The sequence below is a fragment of the Python bivittatus genome, unplaced genomic scaffold, assembly GCF_059951505.1.
Source record: "Python bivittatus isolate LINGU-HERP-01145 unplaced genomic scaffold, Pbiv_v1 ctg000080_np1212, whole genome shotgun sequence".
NCBI classification, from domain to species: Eukaryota; Metazoa; Chordata; class Lepidosauria; order Squamata; family Pythonidae; genus Python; species Python bivittatus.
Window position 1 is genome coordinate 26197740 of NW_028277035.1, and position 14305 is coordinate 26212044.

The following is a 14305-nucleotide window of genomic DNA, read 5'->3' on the forward strand; positions in this document are numbered from 1 at the left end:
AGTAAATATGGCAGATGCAGAAGTCTGGACACCCTTTTATTTAGTACTCTGTAATACTTCCTTTGGCAGAAATAGCAACTTCCAAGTATTTCCTGTAGCCAGCTAAGATTGTTTCTATTCTTGCTTTTAGAATTTTTTCTCAACTCTTCCCTATTGAACTCTTCTAGACAATAAATATTCATAGGTTTCCTTGCAAGTTCTGAGATCTCCCCAGATTTTTACTAATATGCAAGTCTGGGGACTGTGCAGGCTATTCTAGAGCCTTTATTTTTTGTATGTTCCAGATCACTGTCTTGCTGAACTAGCCAACTTCTGTTTTGGCTTCAGTTTCTTCACTGAGTGTGGGACATCAGCTTCTATATGTTGATACTAAGTTGAATCCATTCCTCCTTCCACCTGCACAATATTTCCTGAGCCACTGACTGCCACACAATCCCAAAGCATAATAGAGCCACCTTGTGCTTAATGGTTGCTAAGGTATTCTTTTCTTCGAACGCTTCACCCTTTTTCTCCAAATGTATCTTATGTATGAGGTTGTCACCAAGCTGTTCAATTTTTTGTTTCATCAGTCCAAACCACATTGTTCCAAAATGTTTCAGGCCTATTCAGGTTTCTTTTGCATACCTTAGATGATGACTTTTGTGATGAGGTTGGAGAAAAAGTTTCTATCTGGCAACTCTCCCTTGCAGACTATTCTTGTATAATGAATGTTGCACTGTGGACAACTTCTCCAGCGCTAGCTAAATTTTTCAGCAGGTAGTTTGTAGAAATCTGTGAGTTGTGTTTTGTAGATATGTCCAGTTTTCAGGCAGTTATGGCAGAGGTTTATCTTGATCTTCATGCTAATGTCCCACAGCCAGTGAAGAAAATGAAGCTGAAAAGAAGTTGGATATTTCAGCAGGACAATAATCTAAAACATACTTCGAAATACCACGAAGCTCTTACAGGAGAGAAAAATAAAGGTTTTGGAATGGTCTGTACAGTCCCCAGACTTGAATATTACTGAAAACCTGTGGGGAGATCTCAAGCATGCAATGCATGCTAGGAAACCCAAGAATGTCTAAGCTAGAAGATCTCTGGAAGGAATAGTGGGGAAAAAATCCAAAAGCAAGAAAAAACTTGTGTCTGGTTACAGGAAATGTTTGGAAGCCATTATTTCTGCTAAAAGAAATGTTAAAAATGCTGATTAAAAGAGTGTCCAAACTTCTGTGCTTGCCACATACACTGTTTTCTTATTCTGAATCTGCAGACAACTGCTTACAAATAGTAAACATGCCCTGAGATTTGCAGCAAGAAGTTGTGCTTAACTTTCTACCATGTATAGGTTGTATCAGCTTCTCTTCATTTAAGGATTCATTGAAATGTCTATGACCAAGGGTGTCTGAACTTTTGCATTCAGCTGTAAAAGCCAACAAAAATATGAATGCTAAATAGCCTGTCAAATGTGTTTAGAGATTTGGACACACTTCGTAATCCTACAATTTTATATGGCATAGAAATTCAAACGGAGATTCCACAAGTTAGTTAGAAATGCCAACTGCTTATGTAACAGAATAATTCAATATTATTCTACCTCATTTTTTGTTTAGGAAACCAAATCAGCATTCCAATTTGAGAACTTAATTCATGAGACATCACAACCACTTAAAAATTCGGGATAGCATAATTAAGTTTTCTGCAGGGCCAAAAAGAAAAGCTAATAATCTAATTACAAAAATTCAGGAACTGAGATTATTTAAGCATATACTCTGGAATTTCTACTCATTTTAAATGTAATGTAGCATAGTACTATGTAATATTACATGTGCACTTCAATCTTTTAAGTGTCAGTTTGAAAAAAAACTGTAGGTGATTTGTACTATAAGCAATAATTTGTAGTTATAAACACATGCAATTAAACCATAACACAGCTATTCAATAAAATATTTCCCTCTGTCAAAACAACTGACACAGTAAACAGAAGATACAAGCTGTATTCCAAAATGCTTATCAAGAGTAAGCCCACTTGTCATGAATGTCCTGCAAAATGTAATAACTGCTATAAGGTAAGAATTATTTTTTGCCAAGGGTCGAATCAAGTAAAATGAAATGTGTCAGAATCCTTTGTGCTATCAAAACTTAAATGGGGCAGGGATTCCTCAAAGTTATAGGCAAGGGGCTCACATAAAGAACTTCAGAAAAACCTCTTGGTGTTAGCTGATCAATAATACTGAAGTTGATAATAATTATTTTATTACTCTAGTGGGTTGCTCTTTCTTGTACAGGTTCTTTTGGTACGCAAACTCAAAACCGAATTTAGAGGACTGGTTCGAGCCAAGGATGGACAATGGTTTCATTTCGGCTCTGAGTTTCTACACTAATGAGCCACTGCCCTGAACGTTTACTTCCACGCAGCGCCTCCGAAGAGCAGCCTTCCTGTCAAACCCTCCTTCTCTGCAGTACTCTCAAACCACGACCGGGACGTATTGTGAACCAAGGAGGCGAGCAGGACCCCCATTTTGTTCCTGCAGAAGCCCAAGCGCTTCAACACTCCCTTCATCCTCACGTGCCTCCCGCCACTTCTCAGCTTATTCCGTAGCTCTTACTACGACGCCTTCCTCCGAATCAAGGCAGAGCGACCCCCCGCGCCACCGGCAGGACCCGCTCCCCTTGCCCGCCTCCTCAGGGCTCCTGCTAGTCCCCCGCCTCCCCCTATTAGCCCCAACCCCTTCGCTCCCGACACACGCATCCCTTACAGACCCCTTCCCGGCCAGCCCCCCCTTCTGCCCGGGTCAAGCCCATAATCCACGCCTCAAGGTCCCAGGACTCCCCTCACCCTCTGCTTCCCCCTGGCGGAACCGAAGGCCACCCGGCCCGCCGTCCCCTGGAGCCTCTCCCGCACCAGCCCGCACTCACATTGGCTCCAGTAACTTGGCCAGCCAGGACTTGAGCGCGTCCACGTTCTCTATGATCATGGCGAGGAGGGTCGCGGCGGCGGCGGTGCTGCAGTTACACTTCGGGCAACATCCCCCCGCGCTGGCTCCGCTCCCTTCTTCCCCCTCCCGCCAAGCAGTCACTCGCCAGCAGCAGCAGCCACTCTCGCCCCTCCCCCCGTTTCGCCGAGCTTGGGCCTAAGTCAGACCAGGAACTAGCTAACCGAGAGAGCGCAACGCAACCTGCTGGGTGTCGGAGAAGGGGCGGGCACCCGGTTTCACAGCGGAGCCAATCGCACGACGGAGCCTCGAGGAAAGCCACCCAATCGCACGACAGGGCCCCCGAGCGAAGGAAACCAATCCGAAGCTGCTGAGAGGAGCAAGGTGGGGGGTGTCACTGGTAGAAGGCCTCAGCAGGTTAGGTCGAGTCAGCACGCGTTGAAATCTTTGTAGGGAGCTCCGAATTCGGGGAAGCTGCTCCTTGGAACACGTGAAATCGTGTAGAGTAAAAAAGAGTGTTTCCGACCCTGTGCAGAATAAATTCCTACGTACAATGCACCATTAATCAGGCGTAGAGTGAGTGATATGCCTGCTATGCACGACATACTATTTCCCAAGCGTGAAAGAGATTCCCTATTTTCAGCAAATGCATGGTGACTGACACGCACATTGAGAACGAATTTGTATCCAGTTCGTGGGGGGATTCTCTTAAGTGCATGTGCACAGACCCAAACTAAATTACTGAGGCTTAATAGCACATGGCTACTATCTCGCCTCCCCCAGCAACTCTCCTACTTGATAGCCTAGGATACAACTTTTCAAGCATCTGATGAGGTAAAAACTAAGTTGAAAGCTAATATGCCATAAATTCGGATCATCAAAATCCCCCAAGAAACAACATGTACTATGTGAGGAAAGCAATATCTAGTAATCTGAATAATTACATGTAACATGAAAATATTCATTAAAATATATATGAATTACACACACCATGTGTTTTACCTACACATGCACAGAAAAGCCAATGTGGTATAATGGTTTAAAGTGTTGGAGTAGGATGGGGGAGACTAAGGTTCAAATCGATTTTCAGCCATGGATACTCAGTGACTTAGGCCAGTCACTCTCAGCCGAATCTACTGAGTTGTACAGATAAAATCAAGGGAAATACAGTACCTGTAAGTACCTTGAACTCCTGGCTATAATGAAATCAACATCAACAATTTGAAATTTTATATGAACACAATGTATTTGACTCCCTCCCCACCTTATGCCATTCCCAATTATGGATAAAGTTTAAATGATAAACCATCTTAATTTTATCTATACAGTGTAGGTTTTCATGACTGTTATTTAACGGTGAAATGATTTCAAAGTAATATGATGCGGAACAATTTTTATTTTCATTCATTTTTCTTTATCAGAAAAGCTAAATTTATAGGAATCAAATCTAGTTAATTAATATAAAATGGCAGCCACCTTGAAATTAGAGTTGAATACTAAGGTGATGCAGCAAAAATAATTAGTAACATAATCAGCACATTTTATTTCTGGTTGATCATTTAGTAAGCTAAACTGCAAAATATTAATGCATATTTTCAGTAAGAATGTTTATTGTTTCACCTAGTCAAAAAAAAGTTTAAAAATGTAGAATGCAAAACTTTTTCTTTATTTCTAACATTGTTCATTAAAGTTTCTGTGTGATTTAAATTTCTGCTATGGCTCTGAAGGAATTATAAATGAACAATCTATCATCTCTTCAGTAAACAGAACCAATGGCTTGGAGCATATATTACAGTTTCCAGTCATCTCTTGCATCTTCATACTATTAAAATTAGATATTGCTCTTTACAGTGTAGCATATTCATTTTTAATTTGGGGGAGGGTTAATACTGTAGGCCTGGATATGTCTACTCAAAAGTAAGACTTATATTGGTCATTAGAGTTTATTGCAAGATAGTGGATTTCTGAATGCAGCCAAAGAATATAATTAAACTAAAGACAGGCCTATCATCAGGTATCCTAAAGCGGCTATGGAAGTCATTTTTCACTGCAGGGATTATCAGTACTGATACCTACCATGAATAAGGAAAATGAATCTGTGAACTGTTTTAATTTCCCAAAATCTGACTCTCACAACATGATAGGTGGTCTGGGTTTAGAAACTAAAAAGGCAGTTCCGGGTCATATTTGGCGTGTTGTTGCTGCATCATTACAAAATAAGCCTAATAGTAATTTTGTTAGTGCTTTGCTTCACTGTGCATATTGTTATATATCTACAGTATAACAAAGTAATATTGCTTATGTAATAGTAAATACTGACTTCAATGGGATTTATTTCCTACTAAATTAATTTGGTATTTCTAACTGCATATAACTATAAATGCAAAAAAGCCATCTATTTCTTTTGTTGTTGTTGTTCAGTTGTTAAGTCATGTCCGACTCTTCGTGACCCCATGAACCATATTGCACCAGGCCTTCCTGTCCTTCACTATTTTTATTTCTATTTCTTTAATGTGTGTATAATGTTTAGAAGAAAAAATACTTTTAATAACAGAACTGTAAAGAAACATTAATATTGTATAATAATTACTTATTCTAGGAATATCTATTTTTATCCTCATGTTAAGTTTTTCTCATCAGTATTTTAATTGATTTTTCCCCCCCCTGTGGACAAGGACATGTTACTTAGTAACAATATGCTCTGCCTCACAGGCAATTTTGAAAGCTTGTATATGTTTTTAACAACAAGAGATGGTTTAATAAAAACCTTTATCTCTTGGAATGCTTTTTCTCTTGGAGAAACATTACAACAGTGGCCTCTACAAGGCCCTTGTTTTTGTTATGGTGAAATCAAATTTAACATAAAGTTGAAAAGCTTCTTGGACATATCACAGCTTCTGCATACAGGTAGTTCCCAGTTTAAGAACTAGTTCTGTTCCCAAGGTCTAACCTTAAGTCAAATTTGTATGTAAGCCAGAACGGTATTATACAATACTGTTTAAATAGTATTGTGCAATTAACTCGAACCATTGTGTATTTAACTCGAATTTTGCTACAATAGGCTCCATTCTTAAGTCATCCATAAACCAGTGTTCTTAACCCGGGGATTACCTGTACCTTGCAAACTTTCAGAATGAAAAATGCAATAGTTACCTCACCTAGAACTATGGGTGATTTTTTTTTGCTCCTGCATTCTTTCCTTTGGCATGTATTTTAGATTCAAGTCCTAAAAGGGTACTATTCACATAATCCAACCAACCTGGACATCCAAATTGTAATTTAATTATATTTACTTCATTATTCAGTTTACTATACTTTGTCACTGGAAGGCAGAGAAGCTGTTACATTCCAATTCCAGGAGAGGTGTCAAGGACCACATGCTAGCTCTGATCCGGAAAATTAGTAGACACACAAACTTTTTTAAAATAAGCAAGGGACTTTCCTTACATGTCTACTTAGAAATATACCAAGATATCAGCTGAAAAAAATGTTAATTCCAGACAAACATGAGTAAGATTGAAACTTCTTTGTGGAGCAATAAACAAACTTAGCATTCAAATAACACCAGCAGCATGTTCTTGTTATTTCCTAGCCGGTAAAAAACTATATATGGAAGCACTTTTTAAATAGAATATTTACATAAATTATTAATTGTGCTGTGCAATTCTTTATGAGTCTATTCAGACATGAACTCAACTGAGTTCAAGGCTTCTTCAGAAAAAAGAAAGGTATTACAGGTTTTAAAAACAATGCAAACAGAATCAGCACTGATTACATCTGCAATTTTGCAACAGCTTCTGACAAGGATTAAAAATTATTTCACCTCCATTCCCTCCCTCCCCCCCTGGCTTCACTTATGACCATGAAATATATATAAACATAATATCGGAAAGACTGAAACTCAGATTTGGATACTCCTATTGGTGGGCATAGATACGTTTCATCCTCTCTGTGCATTTTGGGAAACGTAGTATTCAATTCCAGGACCGCGCGATTTGTGAAGAATCCTACACGACAAGTAGGTAACACTTGGTTTCTAGGGAATTGTAGTTCAGCTGGTTGGTACTATGCGTTGTGTTAGCTCTGCGCAAACTCAATCTCCCAACAGGCTTTGCGAGGGAACCGGATCCACCTTTGTTTTCGTTGCATTGTGGGAGAACCGGCGGCGTGGATTAGAGGCGCAAAGAGTAACTGCTGGTTGAAATCTCTCGGATTAACAGGAGCGATGACGGTGAATATGGACGATAGCGTCGCCTGGGTTGATTTTAGGTGGCTAGCTAGTAATTGGACCATGAGTATGGATCGGGGGATGATTTTTCCCCTCAGAGGAAAAAGCAGAAAAGGGGCGAATAGGCCTATTCTCCCTTCTTTCCTGTGCTGTCATTTATTGAGACACACTGGCGCTGTGACACGTCCCTTCGCTTAGAAAAGGACTTGTTGGAATATTCCGGGTTAAATTTCACGTGATAAACTAGTATTAAATAAGCAAAGCTGTAGGGCTATTTACGATGGGTAGCATAAAACTGACATTTGTGGGAATTGTTCGAAACCCCTGTATTCTTTACAAGATGTTGCCTGGTTGGGGAAGGCTGATGGAATCGTTCCATCCGTGTACTTCAGTTCCTTTATTCTTCAGCCAACATGCTGATTGGGGATTAAAGGAATTGAGTGCCTTTATGACATCTAGCATGGGGAAGCTGCACTAGGCTGGCCTGTACTGAAGGCATGATTAAAACGAGGATTAATACATGAAGTTTCATTTCAAATATTTTCTGTTGCTTATTGTGTGATACCAGATTTTTTGCCGTGTTTACTTTTCCTTGGATTTCCACTATGAATTGGATTACTGTCTATTGTGTGATATCAGATTATTTGCCCTGTTTACTTTTGCTTGGATTTCTACTATGAACTGGACTACTGCCCAGTTAATATCTCCTTTGCAGACTAAGTGTTTACAGAAGAAAGGTCTTTTGCACAAGTTACTAGGAAACCTTGTCGGATTAGCTTTACAAGGATAATGGTCAGGTGAGGACAGGACCCCTATTCAGGGGTGAAAAGAGTTCAATTTTTTAAGTTCTGTCCTCTATGAAACTGTTACAGGTATGAGATCTTTGTCTTAAAACAAACAAACAAACAAACAAACAAACAAACTTCTGGTGACTCTTAAGAATATGTATTTTGCTGCTGCTTGTTAGTACAAACCAGTAAGTTGTGTTGATTTTACATATAGTGAACTGCTATAGAATAGTAAAGTACATTTGATGTCATTTTTCAGTCATGAAGCTGGGATGATCTTTAGTGGTATGAGTTTTTATAAATTTATATTTTCATATTTTAAGAACTGCAAGAAACAGGGAATTTTGAAGTTGAGAAAACATACTTTTTTAAGCATTCTTTTCCATATTATTGTTTGTTTGTTTATTTATTTATTTATTTATTTTTCAAATTTGTATGCCGCCCATCTCCCCCAATGGGTGACTCTGGGCGGCTCACAATAATAATAAAAAACACAGGACTCTCCAGACATAGTCAAATCTATAAATAGTTAAAAACATATATAAAAATGGCCTAAAAACCTCCTATAATTTGGCCCTAAAAAACCTGTAAGATGCTGGGGGGGGACAACCCCTCACTCCACCAGCCATCTCCATAGGTGCGGGGCCCCCTCTGGCCCCCAAGCCTTCTGGCAGAGCCAGGATTTGAGCTCTTTCCTGAAGGCCATGAGGGAGGGGGCACACCGCACCTCAGGCGGCAAGATGTTCCATAGGGCGGGCGCTACAGCAGAAAAGGCTCTCTGCCTAGACCCCACCAATTGAAATTCCTTGACAGGTGGGGTCTGCAATCTGCCCCTTCTGCTGGACCGAGTGGGGCGGGCTGAGATGACCGGGGCGAGGCGGTTCCTCAGATAACCTGGTCCCATGCCATGAAGGGCTTTAAAGGTGATGACCAACACCTTGAATTGGACCCGGAAACAAACTGGCAACCAATTGTTATCAGAAAGAATATTTAATGAGATATAGCATCTCATTAACATATGAATATGTCACAGTATTAAGTGCATATATAGTAGTATTATAAAAGACAAGTAGTCCATTATATTATTTAGGTACAGTGGTATTTATACAGTATTGAGTACAAATTATTAATACTCTGATGAGGTAGATAACTTAAACCTTTAAAGATAAAGAAAAGATTTGTGTCAATATTAAGTATGTTTTCTAAAATGTTCATGTTGATAAGCATAAGGTTGCTTAAATGTTACATCTGAGTGTAGCATTGATAAACAACTGCAAAACACATTAAATTATTTGTTATATAATAAAATTTCTATCTTAAGCTTAATACTGAATACTAAGGTCTCCACTTTGTTGTTACTTACTATTGCTTTGTTGTTGTTATTGCATGTGAGAAAAAAAGGAAAAAAAAGTTAAACTAATGGAAAAAATGACTATCCGTTGCAATCTAATACAAGGCCTTAGTTTTCAAGAGTCAGAAGTCACTTCTGCCCTTGTTAAACAGTGTGTAGCAGACACAGAGTGCCAGTTGGATCTAGCCAGGACCCCAGCCTTTATTGCCAGTGAATCCAATAGGTACTCTGCCTCCCCTATGGCATACCTAACTAAACTCGAAGTCCCTGAACACCAGAGCGCCTCCACTCTGGCACGATGTCATGAAGACCGATACGCAGAGAGAGAGTGCCCCTGTGGCTCTGGAAACACAGAAACAACAGAGCATGTTCTTCTCCAGTGTCTGTACTACCAGAGACATTTGTACTAGCCTCATCTCACCATTACTGTATAAATACTCAGGGCACATAGGACAATTCTACACCTCCATGCTACTTTCAGATACCAACCCTGCTACAACATACAGTGTTGGCTGGTTCTGCGCAGCAGTGCTCAAAATTCGTCAGATGATGGCCTGTGCTATAAACTAGATTTAATGAGCATCTAATTCACCATATTAGAGTGCTTGGTAGTTTGATAGATGTAGTCTTCCACATACTAACCTTTTATGTTCCCCTACACCCATCTAATGCTAAATATTTGATTTGAAGTTCCTTCTACAGATGCAGCTTGTAATATTCTATGTAACTCCACAGACTGAGGACTGGTATGGGCCACTTACTTTTAGAAGTGTTAGAAAGTTATGCTTTATTCTGCTGCTGCTGAAAGTGAACAGAATATTTTATTTTTGCTGCTGCTGCTGCTGAAAGTGAACAGAATATTTCATTTTTGAAATATTCCACAGTGTCAGAATGTGAAAGTCCTCATATCAAAGATCTGCAACATTCTAATAGAAGCAGTTCTTTGGTTATATTAATTATTAGTACAGAATGATATCTGTAGTCCTTGGGGTTGATGACCTTTGTGCCTATTCTGTGTCTCCTCTTCCAATTTGTTCACACCTTCTGGGTAGAGGGAAAAACTTTGTTTCTTACATTTAGTCCTGGTTATTAGTGGCACCCAATTTCAGAGTGAGACATTGTTAGCTTTTTCCTAAGTGTGATTACCTGGTTAATGAAGATGGTAGTTTTTGAGATATCTTGTTTTGGTTGTTTTTGCTCCTGCTGAGTTTATGTTGCTTACCTGCTATATTGGTTGGTTTGTTGTTTTGCTTTGATTGTAAGCTTCTGTTTAGCCAAAAGTGAGAAGTAAATATGATTTTATAAATTCACAGTGTATTGTAGGTGTCACTGGAGTTGTCATGTAAATTTCCAACTGATGTGCTGATTGTGAATGAAATCTTTTCCACTTTGCCCTTTGGTTCATTAGATAATAAGTGGGACTTGCAGCTTTCCTGCTTCATTTATCACCCTGAGCTTGCATAACATTCCAGGCTCTTATTTATATTTACTAATGATAAATGCATATTTCCAATTTTCATGTAGCAGGGAACAACTATCAGAGATAAAACTCAGCAGTTTGTCTCAAATTGTGAAACTCAACTTCCATTTTTAAAGGACTGTCCTTTTAGTCTAATACAGATAGTTGTCACTTCCTGACCGCTCGTTCAGCGACCGTTTAAAGTTATGATGGTGCTGAAAAAGGAGACTTATGGCCAGTCCTCAAAGTTGTGGCTGTCGCAGCATCCCCACACTCACGTTGCAATTTGGGTGCTTGGCAACCAGTGTGGCATTTACAGTGGTCGCAGCATCCTGCGATCGCATGATTGCCATTTGCAACCTTCACAGCTGGCTTCTGACAAGCAAAGTCAATGGGGAAGCCAACAGGAAGTTGCAAGTCGCAGTCACTTGACGTTGTGCTTAATGACTGCAGTCGGAACTGATGTCATAAGTTGACGTGGTCACATAACGTTTCACGTTATGACTACGTCGCTTAGCGACAGAGTTGCCGGTCCCAGTTGTGGTCAGTAAGTGAGGACTGCCTTTATACTGTAAAACTGCAAATGCTATCAAACTTCCTGCCAAGTAAAAAATAACAGCACAACTTGCAATTGAACAAGTGGGAAAATATGAAAATTGAAAGGTGATTTTCACCTCTTCAGATAATTGGTACTTGCACTATCCAATCAATGTTAAGGTATAAATCTCCAACTAATAATTAGTATTTTTAAAGTGTGGTAAGGACTAAAAATGAATTACTGAACTAGCATGACTTGATATTTTGCAGGCTCAAATATCCTAACAAAATGAGTAGGATCTGAATTCATATGAAAAGGAGAGTAGTAGTGTTATTTTATTGTTAATATTAATTTTTAGTTCATGCAAAGTTTTGAAATTTATATGAGACAATATCTGGATAATATTGTAGAATTAATATTCAGGATGTATGTAAATGTAAAAATATTCATTATGTTTTGTGTGCAAATTCAAAGTTCTGGCACAATAACTTAGTACAAAATTGTAATATTTGTACTAACATTAAATCGTATTATTTAAACTAATCACACTAATAAGAGATTACGTCTTCTTTTAAGGATCGGAAAGGGACAGCTAAAGTAGACTTCTTGAAAAAAATAGAAAAGGAAATCCAACAGAAATGGCAAAATGAAAGAGCATTTGAAGTTAATGCAGAAGATGCTGCAAATCACAAAAGGTGAGACTACTCGTTTCAGATATAGCTGGGGATTTCAGATATTTGAGTATGTACTTTAAAAATACTAGCTATGTATTGACTTCTGTATTTAAGTTTAAAGACAATGGTAGAAAACTAGTTTTGAATAACTTTTAAACTTAGTTTTTTGAATAGTAGCAAGCTTATGGGTAGCATAATGGGTCACACAGAATCTCATTTACAATACGTTTACTAGAGATACCATGGGAACTACATAGAAGTCTAACGAGTGAATGAAATATAACACTTTCCTTAAAAGTGTTCCTTCAGAAAGCTAATGTTCATGTCTGAGATCTAAGCAAAACAAAAATAGATTCAGAGCTGGGAAATCTGAAAATCTCATCCAGTATACAATTAAAATAAGTGTATAATTAGAAACATCAAATTCAGAGTTGGCTGATTTCTGTCATTTGTTTAATGAAAATTGAAATACTAAGGACTGGTATTCTGGGGTGTAGGTTTGTAGTGTGCCTCTAAGTTTCTGAAATCCCCAGCATGATTTATTATTCCTGACCTCTTTTCTCTTAGAAGAGGAATGATTTTAAGAAATAGATGACAAACATATAACAGTTTGCTAGAGCAGTAGTAAGGTTGATTAATCAACACAGACACTTCTGTTGATTTTTTTTTCTGAATTCAAACAGCTGAAGCAGAAACACACACACATGCACAAGAAATGTATCTTAGGACACAGAGGATATAATTATCTTAATCTTTGTTTTCAATATGCTGCCCTTAAAAGTTAAAAGCAGTGACACACAAGAGACACCTTGTGAGTCAGGTCCATCTCCAAGTGAATACATGGCCACATCCATGTAGTTTTTTTGACAATAGTATGGAAGTGGTTTGTCACTGCTTCCTCCTGGGATTAATTTCTGGTTTGACCTACTGTCCTGGGATTTCCAGTAGTTTCCTATCCAGCTCAACAAAGGCTAGGTAGGTGGTGCCATCTAGCCAGGTACATTAAAAGGACATAGATTCCTGAGTGAAAACTAAAGCTTAGCATGACATTCTGCTATGCAGTTTCATAATTTGCTTGTGGGTTTCCTAATTTGCTTGCCACTTAATTATTATAGTTTCTTTCTGTTTGGATGTAGCAGAAATGAACAGAGAAAAAAATTGAGTTTATATCTGATTGGAACTGTTTTCTAGCAGAATGAAGTTCTTCCTGCATGTAACTTGTGTGTGTCTCAAATTGGAGAGTTGTGGGATCCTCTAGAGTGTATTTGCTCAGGAGAATGCTAGAGCAGGGTAGAGAATTCCACTAAATGAGTAGAAGTCTGTTTGCCTGATCTGAGAGGGATCCTTTATTTGTAGGCCATAAAGGTGAAATAATGGGAGTGCTACTTGGAATTCTCAGTCATTGTTGAGTTGCCTGAGCTAGGTTTGAGTTTGAATTGAGAATCTTAGATTCCTTATGCAGAATTTTCTGCTTTAATTAGTTCTCCTTCACTCAGACCTGAATTCTCAGTAGTCTCCCCTAACTTCTGGTGAGACGTTTTAGAGGTACCTGTGATTATGAGGAAGGAAATGTTCTGTTGTATGAATTGTCTTCTGTTCAGACAGTGGAATAACTACTGTGTTTACTGACATACAGATTTAATCAGTTAATCAGCTAAATCCTATGTTTAATTGCTAAGTCTTTAAATTAGATACCATCCAATTAATATTTCTATAACATTTTAATTTTTATACAAGGTCACTTCATTTGTTTCAAATGTGGTACCTGCTAGTGAATATTGTATTGCATATTATACTGCAGTGACAAATCATGAAATGTATATAGAATTATAACTCTATATAACTCTAGCTGTCTTTTAGCTGAATTTCTGAAAATTAGTTGATTTTTTTAAAATTGTGTTTTAAATCTTCATTCAGCAATGGGAAGTATTTTGCTACTTTTCCATATCCATACATGAATGGCCGGCTTCACCTAGGACACACATTTTCTTTATCGAAATGTGAGGTAAGAATTTTTCTTCATTAGCAGTTTCAAGAAGCTCCTCCAAAGAAAATAGAAATTTGTAAAACCTACTGAGTTTCTATTTACACATTCAGTGTTGTTTGTTTGTTCATTCATTCAATTTGTATAGCTGCCCATCTCACTTCAGTGACTCTGGGTGGCTCACAACTGGTAAAAAACAACAACTAAAAAGAAACAGGCTAAAACAACTACAGTGGTACCTCTAGTTACGAACTTAAGCCGTTCCGTGACTCTGGTTGCAACTCGAGTTGGTCGCAACTCGAGTTAAATTTTCCCATAAGGTTCAGTGTAAATACGATTAATCCGTTCCGCCCTCCGAATTTGGTCGCACC

General features: G+C 38.5%; 2 protein-coding genes across 4 annotated transcripts in view; one reads left to right on the forward strand and one right to left on the reverse strand.

Moving 5' to 3' along the window:
* RBM27 (RNA binding motif protein 27) overlaps positions 1–3165 on the reverse strand; it is a 46261-nt gene extending 43096 nt beyond the window's left edge. For 2 of the 3 annotated variants that reach the window (XM_025170550.2, XM_007434286.4), the window contains exon 1: positions 2896–3165. In XM_025170550.2, the coding sequence (XP_025026318.1) occupies positions 2896–2954 (59 nt within the window). In that variant the 5' untranslated portion in view covers positions 2955–3165. The remainder of the gene's footprint in view (positions 1–2895) is intronic. The other variant, XM_007434285.4, reaches the window with a different exon arrangement.
* A 3876-nt stretch (positions 3166–7041) lies between these two features.
* Positions 7042–14305, forward strand: part of LARS1 (leucyl-tRNA synthetase 1) — a 51377-nt gene continuing 44113 nt past the window's right edge. The window contains exons 1-3 of the mRNA XM_007434287.4: positions 7042–7143; positions 11853–11971; positions 13868–13955. Of these exons, the coding sequence (XP_007434349.1) occupies positions 7138–7143; positions 11853–11971; positions 13868–13955 (213 nt within the window). The 5' untranslated portion in view covers positions 7042–7137. The remainder of the gene's footprint in view (positions 7144–11852; positions 11972–13867; positions 13956–14305) is intronic.